Below are 26,743 nucleotides of genomic sequence, written 5' to 3'. Positions count from 1 at the left end.
GCTTCCGTGAGTAAGAACAACGGACAGAGCGTCGTCATAATTATCCAAATGTCCGCAAACAAAGTTTACAGCCTTCCTGTGAGAGCAACAGTTTCGTCGATGACATTTTCCCAGAAATATGCGACTGATAGAAATAAATAATTACCTAATGCAGGAATTTCGACTACAATGAAAGACCTGTTTGACTCCACGAAATATATGTGAAGAGGTGGCCGTCGTTAGGAAACGAAGGGCAATACGAAGGAGCAAAATCAAAACAAAGCTACAGAAAAAAAACAACATGCAACTATATTAATGACACCAGATATTGACGCGTGTAAAAAATACACACATCAATGTAGTCAACTAGAGAATGTATAAAGAGAAAGATGACTTATTCCCCCCCCCCTCCGCTCTTTTTTTATCTGAGCCTCGCTCTCTGTCGCCGAGAACATTACGTGGATTAACTCTAGTCCCACTTGCAGAAAAAAAAGAGTTATCTTTCCATGACTTTTTCGTGGTGTCCCGCATGGTTGGGCCACGAAGAGAATTGTATATATAGATATATGTTAGGCTTATCCAACTCCGTTCCTTTGGTCACATCAGCTGCGCGGAGAGGGGGGAACTGCTGTGTGGGCGACATCGTTCCGACCATAAACAATGCCCAGGATTTCATCTCACTTGCTCTGAGATGAACCATAGTCGTCCTACGACTGAAGGAGGCCAAAGATATCCAAGGAACATGTATGCAAAGTTGTATCAGGAATTGGATTTTTATTCGGAAAATACATAATAGTGTTAAATAGACGTAATGTCTTCGATTCCAAAGTTCAAGATTTAGGGCAATGTTTTGCATCACTTCACAAACCCAGTAGCGACCCACATATTTTGTCACTTTTCCTGCAAAGCCGTTGTCCACGGCTGTCTATTAAAGTTGTCCATTTTTCTTTTGTGCCTTTCTTCAATAAGGGTTTTCATTTGGATATCCAATAAGTTTCCACAAACCTTTTGTACAGGCTACTTTCCTCTATGGCACTGAGGGCGAAATTTGCGCCTGGGTTGATCTTTATAGCGCTTACGGTGCCACCTCTGTTACGCCGCCCTCGTTTAAATTCCCCGAAGAAGATCGCCTATGGCATGAGGTCGTCTCCCATGCGGGATAAGCACAGATATCGTACATACATACTATTACATATATACACACACGCACACACAAACACACACACATTCCTTACTTTATATGTTAGATATAACTTAGCTACTTATTAATAGTGCTATTTTGTTTCATTAGTGCAATCCCAAACTTGTGAAAGAGGATTCATGGGATCTGGATGTAATTTCAAATGCAACAGTGATTGTGTTAGCTTGGATAACTGCAATCCTGGATATTTTGGGCCTTTGTGTCAGTACCGTAAGTAAATAGATATCTTGGTTCAAGACTATATACGTACATCGAGAGTGTTATGAAAGATACGTGCATTTAGAAATTTTACATCAATACGCAGGTGTTTTTTTATATAAAACTACAAAGTACAATGGTACATCATCCATTGGGAATGTTCAAAACAGTAACGTGTATTTTGGTAAGTATTACAAAACGAAAAAGTAAAGTACCTCCATTACAGACCTTGCGTTTAATGGGTCAGATGATGTCAAGGTCACCTATTTCTGTGGCTAACTATCAGGGGCGGAGTGGGTGTCAAAATCGGCCCTGGCATTTCTATTTCATCCGGCCCATATATTGTTTATTACATGATGGAATTCTAATTCTAGGTCTACCTGTCCTCAGAATCATTATGTTAAGGTTGATAATATATCAATAGCTGTCCAGTAAATATGAATACGTCTCTCAGAAGGCTTCTTTTGTAAGAGAAAACTATAAAACCTTTGACAATTTAATACGTGCCGTAATGACAACCATGTGGCCCTTATCTTATAACATACTGACCTAATTTAAAAAAGAAGATGATTACTGTGGTCCTACCGGCACTTTTGGTACCAAGCCTTCAGGATGCTAATCTGCCTCAACGTGGCGCCCGGGTGGAAACGATTACTTGGGGAAGTAATTAGGCTAAATGAATAGAAAAACAAAACTCCTGTGGGAATGTCCAAGGGAATGCGAGAGCTTGTCCCATTGCACGGTGCGGAGCTGAAAGAGAGCTTCCATGTCCTTGTCGATAATCCACGTCGTTCCTCAAGGGACCGTTACACTAATGACGAGTCCTGCACGGTTAGCTTGGTACAACATAAGAAAATTACGGAGGTTCCCGGTGTACTCGGCCTTCGGCCATGCATTCTAGTCCATGCGTCCGGATTGCCAGATATATTGGAAATAGCAATGCTTTACATAGGCAATGACTTGGATATCTTCCAGACAGAAAGTTTTTTTTCAATCAGGCTTATACGCCTAGAGCTCGAAGAGCCTTCGGCTCAGCTCTTTTGACAATCACACGGCATTTGCCCGAATGGTCAATATTGCTAGTCCGCCCCTTCTAAAGGTTAACAAGCGAGGGTGTAACGTGGTTAGCAATATGACAAACAATTTTTTTTTATTTCTTTTACCTGACAACACAAAGATCCATTTTGAAAACAAATTTAACTTTTTAGTTTATTAACTCTTGGTAATTAATTATTTTGTTTAGTATCTTGAAAAATGGAAAGACATTGTACTTGACTGAAGTGATGGGTATAAGTTGAATTAGTCCACTTTATAATTGTAGGTCGACGCTCTAAAAATGATATAAAAAATATATAGCTATACACTCTTCTCTGTCACAACTAACTCACAAGCAGAGTGGTTAGCACGTCGGCTAGAGGAGGCTTGAATTTAAATTCAGCTGGATCCCCTTTAGTTGGTTTCGAATGCTTTTAAAAACCAATGACGATGAAATCCACCCGCCACCCATACATGCTTTTCTTTTTCCAGGTCCTGGTAAGTGATAGGATCAGAGCGTATTTAGAAAGCTTAAAGCATGAAATCACGCTTAACAAAAATAATTGATAAACATATTATAAATCGCCCAGATTTCTTGTTGGTCTCGATCTAATACACATTTAAATACATGACTGATCCAAACTCATTGAAGCAATTAGACTTTATATAAGCTTCTTTTTTTTTTAAAGTATTTTTTTCCCTTTTTTTTTTTCTTCTTCACTGGTCCAGTGGATTTAGTGCTAGGTAATAGTGCCGTCTACACGGATCGCAGCTCCAAGACATGTAAGACATTCAATAATATGAGCGAAGTGACTATCCCTATGACAGTTCGATTTTTTTCTTTCATTAAGCTGGTCTTTCTCTACCCGGGTAAGTAGGTAGAGATACAGTACTATGTTTAGACTTTATTCGATTTGAACATCATTCAATATTGTTTTTTTATTTTGTTTTCATCTAAATAGTTCAGGTCTGTTGGTATATTAAATGGCAATTTTGATGCGCCTAAGAGCTATGTTAAAAAAATGTTTACAAACGTGCTTTAAAAAAAGTTCACCTTTCAGACCTTGTGGTCTATAGGGCTGATAATGTAAGGGGCATCTGTTTCCGCGGCTTACGATTAACGGGCGTGACATGTGGCCAGCACAACGACCGACTGCCTTTTCTTTTCCCCAACTAACGTCAGGTACCCATTCGAGCTGGATGGACTCAGAGGCGCCAAAGATCCCTGAATTAAAATTCCCACTCTCACCAGGATTCAAACCCGGGACTCCACTACGGAAGCCAAGCGCTTTACCACTAGCCACCGCGCCTCATAGCATAGTTAGCTTTGATTAGAGCTGGATGGATTCAGAGGCGGCAAAGATCCCTGAATTAAAATTCCCACTTTCACCAGGATTCATAAAAACACTTGTTCCGACTTTGACTTTTGCTTTGGCTGGCCACCATTCAGATTCTTTTTAAAACAATCTCTCATCTCGTATATGTAACTAAATGTTTCATATGTCTTACAAATATAATGACCACTAGGTAACAGTTGCTTAAAGAGAGAAAGCTACTTTAACATTAAGTTAAAAATTACAGAGAATCATGAACGCACCACCAATCACGGACCCTCGATAATAAGTTAAACCGTACAAAAACACTTTCACAGTAACATAGCACGGGCAACAGATATAGTTTTGCCATTTTTAGAATTCAAGGACAACTGTTTCATTACAACATACAATGGCTAGGCATTGTGATTTTGGCGGTGGGGCGTTTCATTTAAAACTATTTTTTCTATATACGGGGAACGTGATATGCCGGGAGTTGGAAGGCCTCAACTGATGGGTCTTAGAAGTACTTGTGCTTACTTTTTAACTGGGGGTTGGAAGGCCTCAACTGATGGGTCTTAGAAGTACTTGTGCTTACTTTTTAATTGGGGGTTGGAAGGCCTCAACTGACGGGTCTTAGAAGTACTTGTGCTTACTTTTTAACTGGGGGTTGGAAGGCCTCAACTGATGAGTCTTAGAAGTACTTGTGCTTACTTTTTAACTGGGGGTTGGAAGGCCTCAACTGACGGGTCTTAGAAGTACTTGTGCTTACTTTTTAACTGGGGGTTGGAAGGCCTCAACTGATGGGTCTTAGAAGTACTTGTGCTTACTTTTTAACTGGGGGTTGGAAGGCCTCAACTGATGGGTCTTAGAAGTACTTGTGCTTACTTTTTAAACGGGGGGTTGCGGGCATCTCGTTTGTTGGATGAAACCGATTAAAAAAAGGACTTAGAATTTCAGGGCAAGAACATTGTTTTGGAGGGGAAGCGTTTTGATCCGGGCAAATTAAACATTTATACGAACTATTTCATCCATAACGTAGCGTGGCAGATGATGTAAAAGTCATCTGTTTCTGTCAGCCACGGTTTACGATGGTGTCATGAGACCAGCACAACGACATGGGTATTATCTTTCCTTATTAATAGCAGGTACTTATTAGAGATAGATGAACCCAGGAGCGTCATTTACCAATGTTCGAACACAAGACCCTCGCTTCAGAAATTCAGCTCTTTACTACTCACCCTTTATGTACATATCTAAGTTTGAAAAAAAAAGCTATTTATGTAACTTTTTAAATTATTGTTTGTTCTACAAACTAGTAAATAAATAATTCTAGCTTCAATTTCTTTTGCATAGTCGAAGATCTAAACATTCGTGTCGAGTTTCAAAGAAATGGTTCTGACAATACTTTTAGTTCGTGCCCTGGCGTAGGCAAAGAAACCAGAAACTACTATGACAATACCTCAGTAGACATATACTGCATGACCATCGGTGAAGTGGCGAATGTGAAACTGAAATTCGGAGACACCGTCTACCTCTGTGAAGTTTATATCAGTGGCGGTGAGATAGTTTTTGTTTGATTTGTGTGTCTTTGTAGTACAGAAGATTGTCATTATCATCTTCTTCTTCTCCATCATCATCATGAAAATCATCATCATCTTCATTAGCTTGACAGGGCAAATGATGTAAAAGTCATCTGCTTCTATGGCCCACGGTTAACCAGTGTGTCATCTGGCCAGTACAACGACCAACCGACTTTGCTTTTCCCAACCAATGTCAGATAGCCATTGGAGCTAGGATGACTCAGAGGCGCCCGAAGATCCCGATATGAAAAAATCAAAGTCTTCACCAGGATTCAAACCTTGGATCCCCCCCCCCCCAGTTCGAAAGCTAGGCCCTTTACCATTCAGCCAACGCGCCCCCAAGACACCGCCGCTAGCCCTACCATATAGCCACATGCGACGAAATATTCGATACCTGTCGACCGGCGGCGTAGCATACGCCGCTATTTTTGCAGGGCCGGTCTAAGGCCACTGCAACCTATGCGACCGCAGTGGGCCTCGCACTTTCATAGGATCCACACTTTCATAGGACCCGCTCTAATTCAAGGTGCATAAATTATTCAATTATACCATTTTATAACTTAAAACAGATTTCCCGCACCCTCCTGTCGATTTAAAAGGAGCGCCTGGAAATCTCCCGAAATCCAAAATATACGAAAAAGTCCTTAAAATAAACGGAAATAGAAGCTGCTCGCGCCTCAAACTAATGAAGAATTATTTGAGGTCAACAATTCTCAAAGATAGATTGAAACATTTGGTAATTCTTGCTATTGAGCGTGATCTTTCAAGGAAACAGAATTATTATGATATACTGTATGACTTTGTTACACGCAAGGCTCGTAAAGTAATTATGTACGTAGTAAAGAATGAATAAAATGCATAGACGAATTTATTTTCTAATACAAACTCTAAAATTTCACTTATTATCCGCTTCCCTAACCAAACTTGGTCCCGCGAAATCCGTTTCGCATAGGGCCCCACAATGGTTAAGTCCGGCCCTGCAATTACACACATATATATATATATATATATATATATATATATATATATATATATATATATAGTAAATAACTTAATCTCTTTCCATGACTTCTCGGTCACAATGGTTAAGTCCGTTGCAGCTATTTAGTGTTTGTAAAATGTTTGTAAAATGTTTTACATGTTTCGGATGTTCCTTCAGACTTGACGTTAGTTTACTTCCAATTCAAACCTCCCGCAGGACATAGGGGGATGGGAGCGGGGAGGGTTTGACAGTCCAGCGCGCAGCCATCCGTAGCGACGTGTTCTCCCCACCCTTCTTGTTTTTCTCGTCTTTTGACTATCCGCAGAAATAAGAGAGTGATCTTTCCTTTACTTCTTCTCGTCGAAACTCTTGAGGGAAGAAGAGAAGTATATATATATATATATATATATATATATATATATATATATATAAAGAGAGAGAGAGAGAGAGAGAGAGAGAGATGGATTCTAACACACTACTTCAACAAGCAGGTCGAAACTTGGCATTGAGGTCTTCCACTTCTGGATCGACCCTGAGATCTGGTTTTAGAGACTCCTCTTTTGCGGTGGATGGAAGACGACCGACCACCACAGGCTTGATCAGTGACGAGTGCTTTGCTACTGTTTTCTTTTTTGATAGTAATCAGAGATTCACATTGGTATTCGCCACAGCAGTCAGATTATTCTACTTTCTAATATTTATAAAACGTAAGTAGTTCAAGTCAACTCAACATTTGTTACTAGATCTATATCTACATTATATTTTATAGTATGTTTTGTAAGATACTAGAAACATAGCAAAGTTTCCCAAGGTTGTTAACGCCGAAAGAGGTAATGTTTATAAGCCCATCATTACCTATATAATGCTTACAATGGCTAGCTTCTAACAACCAGTCCTACTACAGATTGTAACATATGGTTCAGATTAATAATCCTGGCGATACCATGACCACCGACAGGAGAAGGTGCAAAGGCGAGCAGCTGGCGCCCAAACCAGTAAGTCTTGGACAGGTGGGGCTCGTTAGATTTAGTTGGCTACTCATCTACGAGAAGGAAAACTTTGAATCCAAACCTCCGCTGCCTTGCGGCTATACTCAAACACGAGAAAGGCTTCGGGAGACAACCCTGAGGAAATATCAGGAGCTGGTCATCCTTATGCAGATTATGGCACACCGTGTTACAGCATGACAGAACCTGCTGCGCTACTGATCCCAAACTGTATCAGATATTCCGTTCCTTTGGTCTACCAAACACGGATATTGACTGTTACCGTTTATAAGATCAAATGCTCTATTGACTTAGAGCGCTGACTAGGACATGTTCGCAGGATGGAGGCCAATCGCATCCCAAAAGTCTCCATGAGCAATTCGCGTCTGGCTCAAGAAAAACTGGTCGCCCCCACCTCCGTTACGTGATGAAATGAAACGGGGCCTCGAAACAGTGAACATTGACACTGACCACTGGGAAGACATAGCCCTAGACCGCACTAGATGGAGAGAGACAGTGACCAAGAAAGCTATGGACAGAAAAAAAAACATGGGCCTCAGCTCTGAAAGAAAAACGACAAATAGCCAGATCCTCTACCATCAAAGCGAAAGCCACCTTAACTTGCAATATAGGTGGACGGGAGTGTCACACGAAAAAGTGTTCTACGAGATAAACCACAGTCGTTCCTGTCGTTTGAGATGAACCTTCTCCGACTGAAGGAGGCCTGGTGATGATAATAAGTAGAACGCAAAAATTGTATAAATGGCTTACGTCTATTTTTATGGCTTCGTTAATTAAATCCAATGAATCAATTATTCTTTTTCCAAATATTTACCAAAGGTAAATAGTGCAAAGTCAATGCAATGAATGTCACAATATCTACATTATATTTAATACTAGACATATTTTACCCGCGACACGCGGGTCTTTATTTGCGTATTACTGTCGATATAGTCACTGATAGTGTTTTTAAAACATCTAAAGGAAATAGAAATGTAATAAATAAAGCGAATGTGTAAATGTAAAAATAGTATGAATGAAGCCATCAAATCAAAATAGCTAATCTACTTAAATCCATTTTTTTAAAATTAAAACATTTGCTTGTAGGCCTACACATATTTGATTAAAATTTGAAATGAATAGACTTAATTTTGTATGTTCATGTGTTAAAGTATAAGTAGATCTTGAGGCTTTTATAGAGTTCATTCTGTGCTGCGTGAAGGCTTTGCTCTGCGCACGCGTGACCTTTTTTCAAGAATGAATATAGGCCTATCTCAACACAGCTACGCAGCTTTAGCGAACAGCTAACAAATGTATTAAAAATGCTTTAGAAAAACAAATTTGAATGTTAATTTGATTAAAATATTAAATGAATGGACTAAAATTAGTATGTTCATGTGTTAAAGCATAAAATTATCTTTGCGAAAAGAAGTTTTATTATCTTACAGTTCAATAAGAATTTTAGACCTAGGAATAGACTCAGTAGAGAGATGTGTTAATGTGTAACCATTTGGTAATGTCTAATGAAAGAATGTGCATCGGGATATCTAAATTCGCAGATATAAATAACGAATTAATGTAAAAATGCTTTTGAAAAACAAATTTGAAGGTTAATTTTAATAAATAATGAAATCAATGAACTATATTTTGTATTTTCATGTGTCAAAAAAACAACTATAAGTGCAAAGTTTAGTTCTTAAAATTAGATCTAGATCTAAATCCTTTCGATCTTTTCTCATGTCAACAAGGTCTAGATCCATAAAATACTATAGCTGTATAAGAGTTGGTCTTTTTTTTTTTTTTTTTGAGGGTCTTAAGTTTGTTTTAGGGCCACAATACATACACTACTGTCTAAGTTGGTACCCAAGGAACATTTCGCAAAAGTTTTATTAAGATTGGTCTTTATTTCTATACGGTGACATACATACATACATACATACCACTAGCGGATTCAGAACTTTGGAGTGGGGGGGGGGGCGATTTTTTTCCAAACCCTAACCCTATGCATAAACGTGCGTACAGTACACACACACACACACATACTACACACACACACACACATATATATATTATATATATATATGAGAATTTTAAAAAAGCAGCATTTCTCTACCTTCGGCGAAAAACAAAACAACTGGGGCAGCGCTATAAGGTTCTCTTGTGGGGTTCGGGGCAAAGCCAAAAGCGTTTTTTTGCATTCTTCACGGCAGAAACGTATTCTCCTGACATCTACAGCTCATTATTCATCAATGAAGTTCGAAGCTCATTATTCATACTATTAAAAAAGGACCTTTTGAATAATGTTGTACTTGAAAATTATTTTGATATGAATTTATAGGCCCTTAATACATTGCAAATAAAACCGATTTGTTCCTTGAAAAGATAGGATACTCCACATATTTAGATTTTGGCTTTGGGGATCACCGCCGAAAAAAGAATTATTTAATAAATAGTATTCAATAATATTTGAGCATAAATTGTGAGTTATAGTCCCAATTTATTTAACTAGAAAAATATCAGATTGAGTAAAGGGTGGTAAAAGGTGACTATGAAGACATTATTTGAGTTTATAACTCATCTCAATCATGACTCTTATACTGAAAAATTTCGTTTGAATTTTAACTTTTCCTATGCTAAGTCTTACTTAAAAAAAATATGATAAATTCATGTGAAATTAAATAAACTCTGTCTGGAAATGGGAGGGGCGGTAGAGTGAAAACGATTAATCCTCGCTCCTTTAATAATTTCTGCTAAAGATTGCATTTGGCATTAAAGAATGGGGGTGGGACGACTTAATATATGAATTTAATTTATACTATATATAAATTATATCAGTGACCGATTTTTTAAATTTTGTAATTTCTTAACTATAATACAAAAAGAAAAAGTATTGATTTGTCCGATGCGGGAAATGCGATTGCATGTATCGCCCCTCCCACCTGGTACAACACTTTTTCATTTAAATTTACTAATGATACAATTTGAGTTTAGATTGTCGTACGACATAATATACAAGGGGTCACATATCAATACGTAGTTTATATTATATACATATTCAACTAATTTTGTTCACAAACTATGATTCTCCACAAAAATAGGACCGCCCCCCTTCAGCACTCAGGGGGCTATAGTGGGGAGGGCAGTACATGCAATCGCCCCCCCCCCTTACCCCACCGAATCGGCCAAAATACCAGAAAAGGGAGCGACATAATATAAATGTATATATTAATTCAACTAATTTTGTTCACAAACTATGATTTCTCCATAAAAACGGACCGCCCCCCCCCCCCACTGAAAGGGTTTAGGTGGGAAGGGCAGTAGAGGTAATCGCCCCCCCCCCACCACTCGGCAAACAGGGAACGACATAATATAAAGATCGGTTAGAAAATCAAGAACAACTTTAAATGATATAGATATTAAATTAATTCTATTAGCAAGCTGTGATTTCTACAAAGAACTTGGACCGCCCCCCCCCACTCGAAAGTGTATGGGGGGGGCGGGATTGAAACCATCGCCCCCTCCCGACCCCACTAATCGGCATACTAGAGGGGGTGGGCGAAATAATCTAAAAATAGGTTGAAATATAAATTATTAGTATATATTTTTAACATAAGTAATAAATTCGTATACAAATTGTGTGAATTCGCTCGCCCCCCCCCCCTCCGGGAGGGGGAGTCGGCCGACTGGGGGGGCGATCGCCCCTACCGCCCCCCCCCCCCCTGGATCCGCCAGTGATACATACATACATACATACGCCAAACATTCTACTTTATATATTAGATTATATTTGTAAGCTATAAAAGTAATTAAAAGCAATAATGGTATGAATGGTCTATTGTTTATTTTTATGGACGCATTGAATCCAATTAAAAATTGAAACATTCTGTTTTCTATTTTTTACCATATGTAGGTAATGTATGTCAATTTAACCTATGTAACTCAATGTACATATTTTATGCTATATTTGTAAACTTTTGTTAGTAGAAAGCAATTATGATCATCATCATCATCGTCAAATTCCATTTGAGTGAGGGCTTGAGTTGCTTAAATCCTCTCTTGCAAAAGCCCTGGACAGAAACCATGCTGTCTTGCGTAGTGCATATATGTCTTTGAACAGGTCGAGAATTCAAATTTTGTTTTAAAAACATGACTCCTTCAGTCGTGACTATAGATCATCTCAAGAAAATGAGATGAATGTCTGGGCATCAGCTGTTGTCGGAACGATGTCGCCAACATATCAGTTCCCACAACTCAACGCAGCTGATGTATCCATAGGAACGGCAATCGCCGTTACAGTTTGAGGTCAGCGGCGTCACAGGTTCTGCCAGGGTGCTAACCATTTTGTTAAACATTTCAAGGTGTGTGTGAAGGAGAAAAAAAAGTTTAGCTTTTTTTCCAAAACATCGAGTGGGAATGTGAGGTCAACCGTTATTTAGGTTTACAATTCTTTTATTAGTGTCAAATTAAATTTGATGCAAATATTTATAATGAACGAAAGTGTTACAAATGATGTCAAACAAAAATATATTTTTAAAAAGAAAAAAATCTTATATTAATTGCAATTATATCAATTCGTTTGGATCAGTCATGAAATTTCATATGCAACAGATCTAGACTAAGAATAATATAACTTTGCCATAAGAAATATTATTCGTAACTTTGTATTAAGAGCAATTTAAATATTTTAGCTTTCTCAATGCGCCATGTTCGTATCCCTGATCTGAACCAACGGGGAAAGGGGGAAGGAGAAAGACGTGGACATCTGTGTGAATGATGTCGTGATCAATTTTTAAATGCAGTTTATAAAAAAATATTTTTTTTTACTTGAATTCATACTTAAGGGCACACATCTCCTCTAGCCAATACCATCATCACTGTACCAGCGAAGTGTTTATGAAAAAAGAATATTTTATAGTTAAATAATATTTGTTTTGTGTTTTGAGTAAAGACTAAATTATCTAGAAAAAGCATAAAGGGGAGTGATTCAATTTCTACCAAGCATTTGTCAAGTAAAATTTTTCTAGTGTACAATGCCAAAAACAAACAAGATTACAAAGAGAGTTTGTGTTACACAAACTCAGAGGCGGCCCCCGTCGAAGTCGGATCCCTGTCGGATCTGCATATTCGCAAATAATATTCAAGAGGTGATTTAATTTTGATGTAAAATGTTTTACACGTTTCGGATGTTCCTTCAGAGTTGAAGATAATTACTTCCTAGTCCAAACCTCCCGCAGGACGACGGGGGATGGGAGCGGGCAGGGTTTGAACCCTGGGCCATCCATAAATCTGAACGACAGTCCAGCGCGCAAACCGCACGACCAGGCAGCCATCCGATGGTCAAAAGTAATAATGTTTCAAAGATTCATTTGCCGTAAATTTAAATTTAAATTTAATAAAAAAAATAGTAGATTAGTTTTAGTATATTAAAACATTACAATATTGATCAAAACGTTTGGAAATGAAAATCTACACTTTTTTTTTTTACACTTTAAGTTTAGAAATTGAAATTCTACATCTTAATCTAGTCTATTTTAGTCTAAACTAGATCTAGAAATTCTAGATCTAGACTCTAAAATAATTTTAATTAGAATATAAATCCAGATCTAGATATACTGTAATAAAAATCTAGATCTAGTTTAAAAAATCTAGATTAGATCTAAATCAAGATATCATTCCTTTTTTAAACGCGAGTCACATAACGAGGCTTAATAAACATTACTATACCGAGTTCTTTTTTCATTTCATTTGAAGAATTAATTCCATATAACGTCAGAGGGAAAAAAAACACGTCACACGGCCTAGCTAGACTAAAAATCGCCTTCATCTATAAGAGCCATTTATCGAGTGTTCATAGACTTTGGTGCACCGAGTGCGTTCTTTAAGCATTTCATTTAAAGAATTCATTCCATATGACGTCAAAGAAAAAAAAACACTACGTCACACGGCCTAGCTAGAATAAAAATCGCCTTCATCATTACGAGCCTTTTATCGAGTGTTCATAGACATTGGTGCACAGAGTGCGTTCTTTTAGCATTTCATTTAAAGAATTCATTCCATATGACGTCAAAGGAAAAAAAAAACACTACGTCACAAGGCCTAGCTAGACTAAAAATCACCTTTATCAACACGAGCCATTTCTCGAGTGTTCATAGACATAGGTGCACCTAGTGCGTTCTTTTAGCATTTCATTTAAAGAATTCATTCCATGTGACGTCAAAGGAAAAAAAAAACACTACGTCACACGGCTTAGTTAGACTAAAATATGTTTTCATTAATACAAGCAATTTTTTCGAGGGTTAATAGACATTGGTGCACCGAGTGCGTTCTTTTAACATTACATTTAAAGAGTCCATTCATATGACGTCAAAGAAAAAAAATTCCATTACCTCACAATAGGCTAGTACCGGTACCATAAAAAAAAATGTCTTTATTTACACGAGATATTTAACGAGGGTTCATAGACATTGGTGCACTGAGTTCTAATAGATATTATTTAAAAAGGATCAAAGCCACATTGTTTTTGCGTTTTGTCTGTCAGTCGGTCTGTCCGTTATCTTGATATAAAAAAAAACAACTAAAAGTTATTAAAAATTGATTAACCTTTATTTTACGTTTCAAAACATCGCAATAATTTTTAGGTATGAACACAATTGAAAAGTTTATATAATAGATTGTTCCGGATGTTTGTATAAATAGTAAAAGAAAAAGAGAATTTCAGATAAATGTAATACCGTTAATTAAATTTTTTGGATGGTCTCGTATAAAAATTAGATGTACTACAGCCACGTGGAGAGATTTTCATACCTTACTTTGGTGTTTGGATTCTGTTTTCCTTAAAAATCGGAACATAATATTAACGGTAATTAGATTTTTTAATGTTATAGGTAGAAAGTTAAATGTACTGTAAGAGAGTAGTGAGTTAAAATATTTTTCATAAAAATCCGTAAAAACATTATTTCGTAAATGAGAAGATTATTTGTTTATTAATTAGAAGAGGGAGTTCAAACAATTATTTGGCGTTAGTAGATTTTTAAATAAATTCGGAAATTTCTGGCGACGATTTGTAAGAAACAAAATCCGGAACTTTCTTTATCGATTACAAAACTTCTATGTTATGTTTTACAAGAAAATTAAATGTCTAAAAAGTAATTTTCAGTAATCAATTCTAGTAAATTACTTTTTTTAAAAGCCTTATGCGATTTCAAACAATCATTAGGCATAATTCATGTTTTATAAAACAATATCCGGAACATTTTTACACTTAATGAAATATAAGTCAGTATAGAGATTATGATTTAGCATTAATATGCTATTTACATAAAAAACGGAACAACATATTATTGATAATGTGTTTTTGCAACGTTTAAGCATGGAAATTGAATGTAATATAAGTTAGAAGAGCAAACAAACATTTGTTGGCGTTGATTAGTTTTGCACAAAAAAATCCGGAACAATCAATTTTAGATACTTAAAACTATTGAGATGTTATGGGAGGAACATTAAAGGGTAAATCAGATTTTCAATAGCTTTTAGAGTTCTAGTTTTTTAAATCTAATCGTGACGGACAGACCGACCAACAGACAAAACGCACAAAAATAAGCTTCTTTTATTCGGATGGGGGCACTAAACAAAAAATAAATAAAATCTGATTTTTAAAAAAAGTTTAAGGAATTGGTTTAGCACCTGATCATGTTGCAACGTTACGCTACTGCACGAAAATCGCTGCATAAAAAGTCCATTTAAAAAAATGTGCGTGATATTTACATACAAAGTGCATTATTAGCCTTTATAAACAAACAGAAATGTTTTCTTTTAATTTTAGCAGCTAGTTGACCAGAAAAAACGTCTTTAACTATTATTTGTATTTGTTGTAAACATTTCCTGTACATTTTAAAAATATATTTGACTTAGTGATACTGAAAATACACAAAAATTGTCCATCTTTGTTAGCATATTGTAACATTGCCTCCCTTACATTTACGTAATTGTTTTAGAATTGGTGTATTTTTATGAAAAAATCGCTTGCATAATTAATTTTATAAATTAAACGGTTTGCTTTTAGAAAACCAAAAGTAGCCGTTGCACCTAAACTTTTCAAGCCGGATTTAATGATGAAATAATATTTTTCATATCTCTTCTAGTTTTCGAGATCTGAGTGTGACAGACGGACAGACGGACAGACGGACAGACGGACATTTTGCACAAACCTAATAGCGGCTTTTTCCCCTTACGGGGGCCGCTAAAAAAATTGAGCTAATTACCAATAGCTAATTAACCAATTATTACATCATATTCTAAGTTTGTATATCTTGTTCCAAGGCATGCTACGAAATTGCCCGTATCAAGTCTTTTGTATTCCCACTTCTGACATCTATGAGCACCAAGTTATTCTTTGTACTATGAACATTTTCTTGTTTTCGTTTTCTGAATATTGAATATTAAAAGAACTTTCTCTTCTCCAGCTGGGTTGATTTTAATCATTCCTTGTAGCTCGTCTCTCGTTGTATAACCTGTTGTACACTCTGTTTTTAACCTCTGAAACAGTGTCTGTTAAGGCGGTCGGTCGTTGTTCTGGCCACATGATACCCTGCTCGTTAATTATTGGCCACAGAAACAGATGACCTTATCTGCCATATAGATCGCAAGGTCTGAAAGGGGAAATTTACTTTTTATTTATCCAAAGCTAATTTATTTTTCTGTATAAAAAAAATAATTAGGACAAATGGATAAACTGTTTATTTTTTATTGTTTATGTTTTTTTTTTGTTGTTTTTTTTTAGATTCCTGTGTTGACATCGACAATGAATAATTATACAATGTTTTATCTTGATCAAAAAAGAGAAAAAAAAACATGAATAAGATTCCATTCATTTTAAAAAGAGTGAGTTGATATTCGCTTTGTTCTATGATAAACACTTAACAAACATGCTGCGTCTCTACCTTTGTATTCAAGCTTCAGACAATAAACAGATGAGCAGATTTGAACTGCAAACGTTCGACTCAAATGATGTTCTCGTGATGCGATACCAGGAACCTCTAACTATTGTTCCAAACTTGACATTGGTACCCCATACTAATACCAGTATTGCGATCAAAAGATTGGCCGTGACAGTAGCTCAAGGTAGTCGAATTGTTTTATGTGAGCTCGAAGCTTATGGCGGTTAGTGTTCTGTGTGGTATAAAGTAGTTAATGGTTTGAAAAGTTCTTATTTTATTTAAATGTTTTTGTTGTTGTTGTTGTTGTTATTTTTTATTGCTTTGTGTAATAGTGCTATTGTATGTATCATTCATTTACATTTTAATTTACATTATGTGAAATGTATTTATTAATAGACGTTTATGCAAATCTATCTATCTATCTATCTATCTATCTATCTATCTATCTATCTATCTATCTATCTATCTATCTATCTATCTATCTATCTATCTATCTATCTATCTCTATCTATCTATCTATCTATCTATCTATCTATCTATCTATCTATCTATCTATCTATCTATATCTATCTATTGTTATAAACCTGGTGGTGGCACAAATGGGGGTAGTGGTGTGTGTGTAGTCAGCCGACGCAAATCGCCCCAGGCCAGCGCTAGACGAGTGGTCAACCGTGACGAGTTACGACTGTCAGCCGAGACGATATCAACACGGCGGTTCGGGAAGGATCGACGGCGGTCAGGGAAGGATCGACGTCGTGAACAGAGCTCAGGAGCGTCACGAGAGTTATAGTCATCTGACCACCTAGAAACGTCAAGGGGCGTTCTGTCCGGTTCGAGAAGGCCAGTTGGGACCCTATATAAGAGCGGAGGTGTCGTAGTCAAGACAGTCAAGAAAAGGGGCTCAATACAGCAAGGTTCAGAAAGCGGGTTCACGACAGGATTTCAGAACACGGTCGACTACAGCACAGTTCAACGGTGTGGTTCTGTACGGAGCATTACGACGGTTCAGTGCGGAGTACTGTCAAGTACAGTTGAGACGAACGGGGTCTTGATCTTGGTTTGTGATCGAGTCCGACACAACGAGCCCAAGTGTGTGAAGTCAGTCCCGAACTGTTGAACCCAGTGCAAGCCCGGAACGAGACGGAGAGGCCAGTGCAAGACTTGATACGGCGGAACGGTGGTATCGGAGAGATATTTGTTATCGCAGAGCTATTTGTACTGTTCTACGTGCTGCCAATTGTACAGTATTGGCTGTTATTTATGGACATTACACCTTTACGTTATTTTGGAGCCCTGACTTGTCAAGTTCTTTAAGTTGGTGGTGTATGGTGCAGTTTGCAGAGAGCCTGGATAGTGAGATTCGTAACACTAGTGTCAGAAGTGGGATCGGATCGGAATCGGATTGGATCGGATCTACTATGGCTCGTCTGAAACTGCTGTACGAACTTGAATTTAGAGAACTGAAGGAAGAACTCCGTGGACGAAGGCTGAAGGTATATGGTAACAAGGAAACTTTACAAGCACGCCTCCGAGAAGACATGTTGGAAGAAAAAGAAGATCCGGACACATATCTTTTTGAAGTCGAACCGGACTTGCTGGAACAGCTCACCAGTAGCATGCAGCAACAGATCACCAGTACCCGTATCATGCTAGACGAGATGAGTGTGACATTGAAGAAGAACACCGAGGAGTTCTGTAGAGCGATTAAAAAGATGGGTACCTCAGTGAAGGAAATGACGAGCCCCGTGGTGAAAACGATGGACGTGGTGGAAGAAACCTTGTACGACCAAGGAGACTTGAAAGATGAAGGAGATTCACAATCGTTGGACATTGAACAATTACCCACCCAATGCTGTGAATCAATAAGCAGTAACAATGGCAATGCTGATGAAGGTGGTGCTGCCTGCGAATCCGAAAACAAGGAGTACAGACTTGTGGAGCCGAAAGAGACAGATCAAGAGAACGCTGAGTTTGCCTACAAGCCTGTTGCTGAGGGACGTTTACATAATGAAAGCTACCGGCGAGGCTTGGACTCTACAGACGTTCGTCCAGATGCTAAGATCAGCGAGAGAAGCCCTGGTGGTGAAAAGAATCCAAGGAAGCTTGACGTTGAAGTTGATGGACATTCGCACGATGAAAGTCATCGACCAGGTCTAAAACCAACAAGCGATTGGCCCGATACTAAGACGAGAGAGAGAGGTCCTGATGGTGGTAAAGAAAGCCAAATGGAGCCTGAAGCCGAAGACGAGGGACCTTTGCACGAGGAGTGTTACCAACCTGCCCCACAAGCATGCCCTCCAGACAAGGCTGAAGATGATGACCTGTCCCACAATTCCCTGTCCTGTGAATTTGAAGCCCATCCCAGTCCTTCTTCGCAAAGCCCTATGAAGCCACCTCTTTGGTCAACAATCTTGGTAATCCCTGCCCTTACATCCTATACCTCTCCATGTGTCAAGTGGCTGTCCTCAGTACCGACCGACAAGAGAGCTATGCAACCACAACGTCACTGCAACAAGAGGACGATGAACTGGAGGAAAAGAAGAAGGCGTCGTTTGCGTAGTCCAACGTGCATGGTGATTCTACCAAGAAATAACTGCAGCCACATGAAGACCAACTGGCGGAGAAGAAGAAGAAGGCTACTTTTGTTGAGTGCAACATGGATGACGATGCGACAACGACATCGATGCAACCCGATGAAGGCTAATTGGAGGAGAAGAAGAAAACGTTTTCTGAATTCAACGTGGATGGCGATGAAAGCAAGACGTCCATGCAACCAGGTGAAGGCCAATTGGAGGAGAAGACGGAAGCGACCATTGCTGACTGCAACATGGATGGCTCCATCAAGCTCAAGAGGCAAGCCAACTGCCACTGATCGACCCCCGCCTGCAGCGATGAAACTTTACAGCCTATGTCATGACGTTGATTCTGTCCGGGACGGACAGATCTAAGGAGGGGGCAGTGTTATAAACCTGGTGGTGGCACAAATGGGGGTAGTGGTGTGTGTGTAGTCAGCCGACGCAAATCGCCCCAGGCCAGCGCTAGACGAGTGGTCAACCGTGACGAGTTACGACTGTCAGCCGAGACGAGTATCAACACGGCGGTTCGGGAAGGATCGACGGCGGTCAGAGAAGGATCGACGTCGTGAACAGAGCTCAGGAGCGTCACGAGAGTTATAGTCATCTGACCACCTAGAAACGTCGAGGGGCGTTCTGTCCGGTTCGAGAAGGCCAGTAGGGACCCTATATAAGAGCGGAGGTGTCGCAGTCAAGACGGTCGAGAAAAGGGGCTCAATACAGCAAGGTTCAGAAAGCGGGTTCACGACAGGAGTTCAGAACACGGTCGACTACAGCACAGTTCAACGGTGTGGTTCTGTACGGAGCATTACGACGGTTCAGTGCGGAGTACTGTCAAGTACAGTTGAGACGAACGGCGTCTTGATCTTGGTCTGTGATCGAGTCCGACACAACGAGCCCAAGTGTGTGAAGTCAGTCCCGAACTGTTGAACCCAGTGCAAGCCCGGAACGAGACGGAGAGGCCAGTGCAAGACTTGATACGGCGGAACGGTGGTATCGGAGAGATATTTGTTATCGCAGAGCTATTTGTATTGTTCTACGTGCTGCCAATTGTACAGTATTGGCTGTTATTTATGGACATTAAACCTTTACGTTATTTTGGAGCCCTGACTTGTCAAGTTCTTTAAGTTGGTGGTGTATGGTGCAGTTTGCAGAGAGCCTGGATAGTGAGATTCGTAACACTATCTATCTATCTATTTATCTATCTATCTATTTATCTGTCTATCTATCTATCTATCTAAATATATATACATACATATATTACCACTTGACAAAGCCTTGCTCGGTTGAAAGTTTGTTAACGACTCATGAAAGATGATATCTCCCAAGTTCATATTGAAAATATTTTGTAAGGACAAAAAAAAGAGCTATTGGAAAACGAGTACCTTCGCTCATTATTCCATTGATAGTTGAAAGGCTTTTATCCAACGAACAGACTTGGACCGGGAGCTTTTCAGCCTAAGTCTTGTTTGAGGGTCACCAGCTGTAACGCCATGGACCGAGTTAGGGGACCCTACCGCCTAGACAGCGCACATCGACTCGTTCCTGGTTCCCACTAGCTATTAGTGGCCGTGGACAGCTCTAAGGATGGAGAGTTAGCCTCATATTACTATACTGTAACTGCCACGTTGAGTGCGGAGACCGCCACTCCAGCTCACTGACACTGATGACGGCCCCTTTTTTTTCTGAACTGTGTGGCCTAGTTCGCTTCCCATTGTTAACCTATCAAGTTCCACTACTAGACGTTGCCACGGAGACGGGGGCTGAATCCTCTAAAAATGACTAAATGTTCTCTATAAGCGAACCTTCCCCCCCCCCCTTGATTTTTCAACGGCTATTTTTTTTTCTTGGGGGGGGGGGCGGAATTTCCACTTCTTTTTTAATAAAATGTGAAATAAGCTGGGTGCATAAAGTGAATTCTAGTCTCTGTTACATTGAATTAGAATAGTTCGCTCCTTCTCTCTACCTATCTTTTGCTCTCTCCCTACTGTTTTTTTCATATTGAAGAAATCAGCTGTAGTGTATGGATGACTGAGCTGCTGATTAAATTTAAAGTTGCTTAAAGTTTATTGAAAGATTATCTTATCTCTGGTTATATTTTTATGTAAATCTAGTATAGACTAGATGTAGATTCTAGATCTAGAAATCAGCAGTCTATATCTGGTTCCAAATGTCTTTATTATGTAAGTGCCAATTAATAATAAAACAAAGTAATTGATAAACACATAGGTACTTTGAGCTGAGGGTGCCAAAGTGTTAGAATGATTCCCGAGTTAATCTACTTTTTTTATATACATTACATTTTTTATATTGCGGGAATCTTCATCTGCTTAAAGGAAGTATTGTCCTTCAAAAAATGTTTGTTTTTTTTTGGTTAGCCTTATCGGTTTATATATTGTGTAGTTCATTTTAATTGTTTTTATCATTTATGTATTATTTATGAACATCTTTCTAAGTAAAACATTTTCTACATATAAATACAACATTATATATATATATATATATCATGGACATAGCCTAGATTTTTTTCGGGGGGGGGGGAATTTTTTTCTCCCCGCCCCCCCCCCCCAATCCGGCGAAAAAAAAAATAGTATGTATACATGATCTTTATTACATCTGACCCTTCACTCTTTCGGAAGACGTTTATTATGCCCTAGAATGTTTCTTCCTGGAGTTAGTTGGAAAATTGTAGACTCCTCGCCAATGTTAGCAAAGGGGTCTGGGGAAGCGCTTGCAGTTCCCCCAGTGCGGGGCGAAGCACTATTTCTGGTATTGAAAGCCAACAAAATGAATATACTGAGGTATCTACAGTAAATTTTCCTGCTATTAAAAAGTTTATTTCGAAAACCTAAAATGCTATTCTTACTGCCTTACTGGCGCCAAGTTGTACTAGGATGTCATCACAACCCTTAGTATGCGTAATTCATTTTGTCGGAAAACATGTCCCGCAAACCTCATGCGACGCTCTGTCGAAACCTTACTTACCTTACCTTAAGGTGTCCTCTCCCAATTCGGCATAGGATTTCCTTGATTTAGACCCGATCTCTAGAACTGACTCCTAAAATCTGTCTTTAGGGAGACTTAAAACTCAAACCCATCTGGAGGGGTTTTAAACTTTTAAGAAAAGCCATCTGTAAGAGAGGGGTTTAAACTCAAAACCCCCAATTATTTTTTTAGCTTCAAACTCCACTGGAGAGGAGTTTAAACTCAAAACCCTTTTGGCTACACTCATAGAATTTTGAGTGTATAATTTGCTTTGTTTTTAATATAAAAGAGGTATTTTTTACCTTCAAACCCCACTGAAAGGGGTTTAAACTCAAAACTGAGTCAAAACCCATTTAGCTACGCCCATAACATTTTAAGTGTATAATTTACTTTTTTTTTTTTCATATTGAAGAAGTATTTTTAGCTTCAAACCCCGCTGAATGGGCGTTTAAACTCAAAACTGAGTCGAAACCCATTTACCTACTCTCAAAATGTTATGAGTGCGTAATTTGCTTTTTTTTTATATTGAAGAGGTATTTTTTTAGCTTCAAACCCTACTGAAAGGTGGGGGGTGGGGGGTTAAACTCAAATCCCTTTGGCTACGCTCAAAGAATTTATTTTGAGTGTGTAATTTGCTTTTTTTATATATTGAATAAGGGGATTATAAAATCAAAATCTTCCTTAACTGTGATCTTGGAATTTGGGGATTGCCGTTTGCTTTTTTTTTTTTTGTTTGTTTTTTGTTTTTTGTTTTTAGAAGAGAGGGATTTAACTGCAAAACCCCTGGTAGGGGGTTTTAAACTCAAAACCCCCTAATAGGGGTTTTGAACTCAAACCCACCTGGTAGGGGATTTTGAACTCAAACTCCCTGGTAGGGTTTTTTAAACTCAAAACCCCTTGGCTGCGCTGGGGCAAGTGATGATATAGTATTAATATGTTACCCAAAGTAAACAAAATCAAAGCAAAAAATGAATGACTGAATTCCGATCCCCCCTTCTGCGGGGGGGGGGGGAATTTCATTTCAGGGGGGTTTGAACCCCCCCACCCTGCTACGCCCATAATATATATATATATATATATATATATATATATATATATATATAAAAATTATATATATATATAAAGATATATATATATATAAAGATATAGACTATATACCTAGACACTATGTGACTATACACATAAACATTTAACATACAAAAGTTAAAAAAAACACAATAATTCCTCCTTTACGAAGCTCATGACTTTTTGTAAGAGGGGTTACTTTACATTCAATATGGCAGCATTAAGAGAGTAAAGACTAAAATACTTGATCTAGGATATACAGTATAGGAGTTTCTTGTTTGCTGAGGAGCATATAACGCAACGGTTCTCAACCTTTTAATCTCGGCGTCACTCGGCGACCCCTTTTTACAATCAACCACGGGTTGAGAACCCCTGATATAAGTCCAGACGTAGAAGTCGATAACCAAACTGTTCCCGAAGGTCTGTTTATATATTCTAGGCCCTACTTAATGAAGACATGCGCGCGGGAATACCCGCTGACGTACGGGTGTTCAAGATGATCATTGTTTAGCAAGGCCATTCCTTCTATAGGATGCCAAGTCAGAAATAAAGATGCGTGTGATTTAAACTGCAATAATTCGTTTTGAATCAGATTGCATTGACCAGAAGTACGGCCTGGCCTGTGAGTCGTCTTGCTCGAAAGCGTGTAACAATAGCCTTTGTAACTTGGCCGGACGCTGTCTTGAGTGCCCACCTGGGAAGTACGGACCTATTGCATGTGACTTTTGTAAGTAGGAACGTATGAGGTCATATATTAATCTAAAATTGCAAGCCAGGGCTTAAATTAAAAGCTTTTTAAGTGTGTAATAATAAAATGGGAATCTAGATGTATAAAAGGGAGGTAAGGACAGATGTCAAAAGTACGCCAATGCAAGCGTAAGTAAATATTTTGTCATAGATAATTATAAAATACTTGAAATATGCAGTGTATTGATTCGTGGTATAAATAATAACATGTAAAACAATGAAAATGGAAGTAGAGTGTGTGTGTACTGTATCAAACTAAGTTAGACATTAATAAAGACGTTGGTAACTTTTGTGAGTTTTGAATTTTAATTTTAAATGTACAAAGTTTCTCTTTCTTTCTTTAAATGCACAGAAATATATACATAAAGATATGAGTCAAATATTAATAAAAATATAGGCAAAACTAAGAGGGAGAGAGAAGAGAGAAAGAGAGAAAAGTGATTATCAGAAGATTGTACAAATCTCAGATAGTGTAATCGCAACTTTATCAATTTATTTTACAATATCACACTTCTTTCTTTGTCAAAAATGAAAAAGTTTAATAATTTTTTTTAACAACATTTCAATACCACATATGGAGCAGAAATTTTGCACATAAACTCCGTCTGATTATCAATAACTTCTTATTGCAGCGCTGTACGAAAAAAAACAAGCACATTATTAATTATGGAATTAATTAAAATTAATCATTTACTGTTAAGGCCCAGGTTCCATCCAAGGAACTCAGGGTAACCAACAGATACATTGTATTAATAAAGTAATAACAATGACAATGTCTTCGATTCCGAAACTTAAGAATGGGGACAGTCTTTCACATAAATACGAAACCAAGCTGCGTCCTGCATGTTTTTCCACATATGATGCAGGATACTCTGTATTCTTATTACTGGGTATCACTTGTATCCCTTTTACATATGATACCCCCCCCCCCTTTTTTTTTTAGTAACGACGACACATTTAAAAAAAATTAATATGTATTTAAAGTATGTATTTAATGAACATGTGTAACATTTAATATAAAATTATTATCTGTTTAACTCACGCGTTAAAATCATTATGTAGTGTAAATGGAATGAGTTGTTTTTTTTCTACAAAGCTTATATCAACTCTGTCTGTCTGTATATCTGATTGTCTGTCTGTCTGGTAAAAGTGTGTACACGTTTTTTCTCCCACACCCATTCTTGGATCAAGTTAAAAATTCGAACAACTATTCATAGGCATAAACAAGACATGAATCAATTTTTGTTTTAAAGTAATCAATTAGTCAATTGTTACTGGTAATTGATCATTATGTTCGATACCAACAAAGGAAACAAATCCTTCAGTATTCACAGGTATAGCTACATTTGTCGGGTTTAGTCCCATTAAATAATTGTTAGCGGTATTTCTCCCTCAAGCAATCAAATTGATACTTTAAAGCTTAAAAAAATTATTTATTGAACCTAACAAAATATGATTAAAATAAAAAAAAAAACATAAAGAGTCAATTAATCATTGGTTATTCATTACTTTGTTCGCGTTGGAATAAGGGAAATAACTTTTACATTATGGTACATATAGTTTTACGGACGGAGCTCTTCATTGTACGTATTTTGCTTATTTTTAAATCGTTACTTATAATTTATGCTCTGTACTCTCGCTTTATTGAGTCCGTACAGGTCGTAACTGACACGTTTTGAATAAATAACTTAGCGCTTAACTCCAGTTCTGCTATATAAAACTAAATCAATAAATTAGTAATAATTGATTAACTAATTGGTTAAATTTTGGATTGATTCGTGTATTGTATTAGACTATGAATAATTATGCACAATTTTAATTTGATACGAGAATGGGAAATGGGAGAGATACGTGGTCCAGACGTAATAATGGGATGAAATCCATATATACATCAACCTCTCTCAATTAAGTAGCAATTATTACCCTTATTTCGATATTAAGCAAAATTTAAAAAAAAAATTAATTGATGTATGTCTTGTCAGGTACAATGAATAATTGTGTCAAGGTTTCTACTTGATCTAAGAATAACAAATAGGTAAACAAAAAATGGCGAAACATTTTGCCAGACAGAGTGAGCTGATATAGGCTTGTAGTGAGAACCACAATCAAAGCATTGTTCACTATTAAATCTTCACATATTATTTTGTATGACACATTTCGTTTCAGCTTGTTCCCCAAACTGTATAGATAACACTACTTGTTATCGCAATGGTACATGTGTAGGGGGGTGTAAACAGACACACTACGACCCAAAATGTTTGACCAGTAAGTTGTTTTTTCTTCTCTTCTAGTGATTTATTGAAATAAAAAATTAATATGTTTGTGTGTGTGTGTATGTGTGTTTGTGATTTAAAAAAAAATGCAATTGCCTGTTACTTTGGCGGTTGTTTTTGGCTATTGTCCGTGTGCTTGTTCTTTTGTTGTAATGTTTTTGTTGTTGTCCTTGTAGCTGTTGTTAGTGTGTTCTTGTAATTGCTGTTGTTTTGATTGTTTTTGTTGTTGTTAATGTCGCCATTGTTGTGGTTAATGTAGTTGTTGTTATTTTTACTGCTGTTGTCAGTGTTGTTGTTATCATTGCTATTGTCAGTGTTGTTATTATTGTTGTTGTTACTGCTGTTGTCATTGTTGTTGTTATCATTGTTATTGTTAGTGTTGTTTTTATTGTTGTTGTTAATATGGTTTTAATTGTTATTGGTGTCATTGTCATTGTTGTCATTGTTGTTGTCATTTCAATTGTTAATGTTGCATAGTTTTTTGTTGTCATTGTTGATGTTGCTGTTGTTGTATTTTTTGTTGTTGTGATTGTTGTTTTGTATTTGACATTGTTGTTGTTAATGAGTATTGTTTTTTTATTGTATTATTGTGAAGTTGTTATTCTAGTGGTTATTATTATTATTTTCTATTGATATTGCTGTGTTTTTGTTATTATTTTTTGATGTCTTTTTGTGTTGTTGTTGTTGTCGTGTTTACATGATAATCCTATTTTTTTGTGATTGTTTTTTGTGTGGCTGTTCTTGTCCACGCTGTTGTTATCCTCGTTTGTTGTTGCTGCTACTCAAAGTATGTACATTTAACGTTGAACTATAAGGGAATGAAGCCGACACATGTGGCAGAAGTCAGCGTTTAGCTAGCTGCTTAGCGTGACAGGGTACGATCAATC

The 26,743-nt window shown here is 37.6% G+C and overlaps 1 protein-coding gene across 4 annotated transcripts in view; it reads left to right on the top strand.

Annotated features, from left to right (window-relative positions):
* LOC106057244 (multiple epidermal growth factor-like domains protein 10) overlaps positions 1 to 26,743 on the top strand; it is a 62,802-nt gene that overhangs the window by 872 nt on the left and 35,187 nt on the right. For 2 of the 4 annotated variants that reach the window (XM_056013639.1, XM_056013637.1), the window contains exons 2-8: positions 1,271 to 1,390; positions 3,143 to 3,283; positions 5,083 to 5,286; positions 6,783 to 6,998; positions 16,230 to 16,436; positions 23,429 to 23,563; positions 25,750 to 25,848. In XM_056013639.1, the coding sequence (XP_055869614.1) occupies positions 1,271 to 1,390; positions 3,143 to 3,283; positions 5,083 to 5,286; positions 6,783 to 6,998; positions 16,230 to 16,436; positions 23,429 to 23,563; positions 25,750 to 25,848 (1,122 nt within the window). Of the gene's footprint in view, positions 1 to 1,270; positions 1,391 to 3,142; positions 3,284 to 5,082; positions 5,287 to 6,005; positions 6,141 to 6,782; positions 6,999 to 16,229; positions 16,437 to 23,428; positions 23,564 to 25,749; positions 25,849 to 26,743 lie in introns of those variants that run through there. The other 2 variants (XM_056013638.1, XM_056013640.1) reach the window with 2 other exon arrangements.

Source organism: Biomphalaria glabrata, chromosome 16 (assembly GCF_947242115.1).
Source record: "Biomphalaria glabrata chromosome 16, xgBioGlab47.1, whole genome shotgun sequence".
Lineage (NCBI taxonomy): Eukaryota > Metazoa > Mollusca > Gastropoda > Planorbidae > Biomphalaria > Biomphalaria glabrata.
The sequence above is the reverse complement of the archived record's forward strand: the minus strand, read 5'-3'. Positions and strand labels throughout refer to the sequence as shown.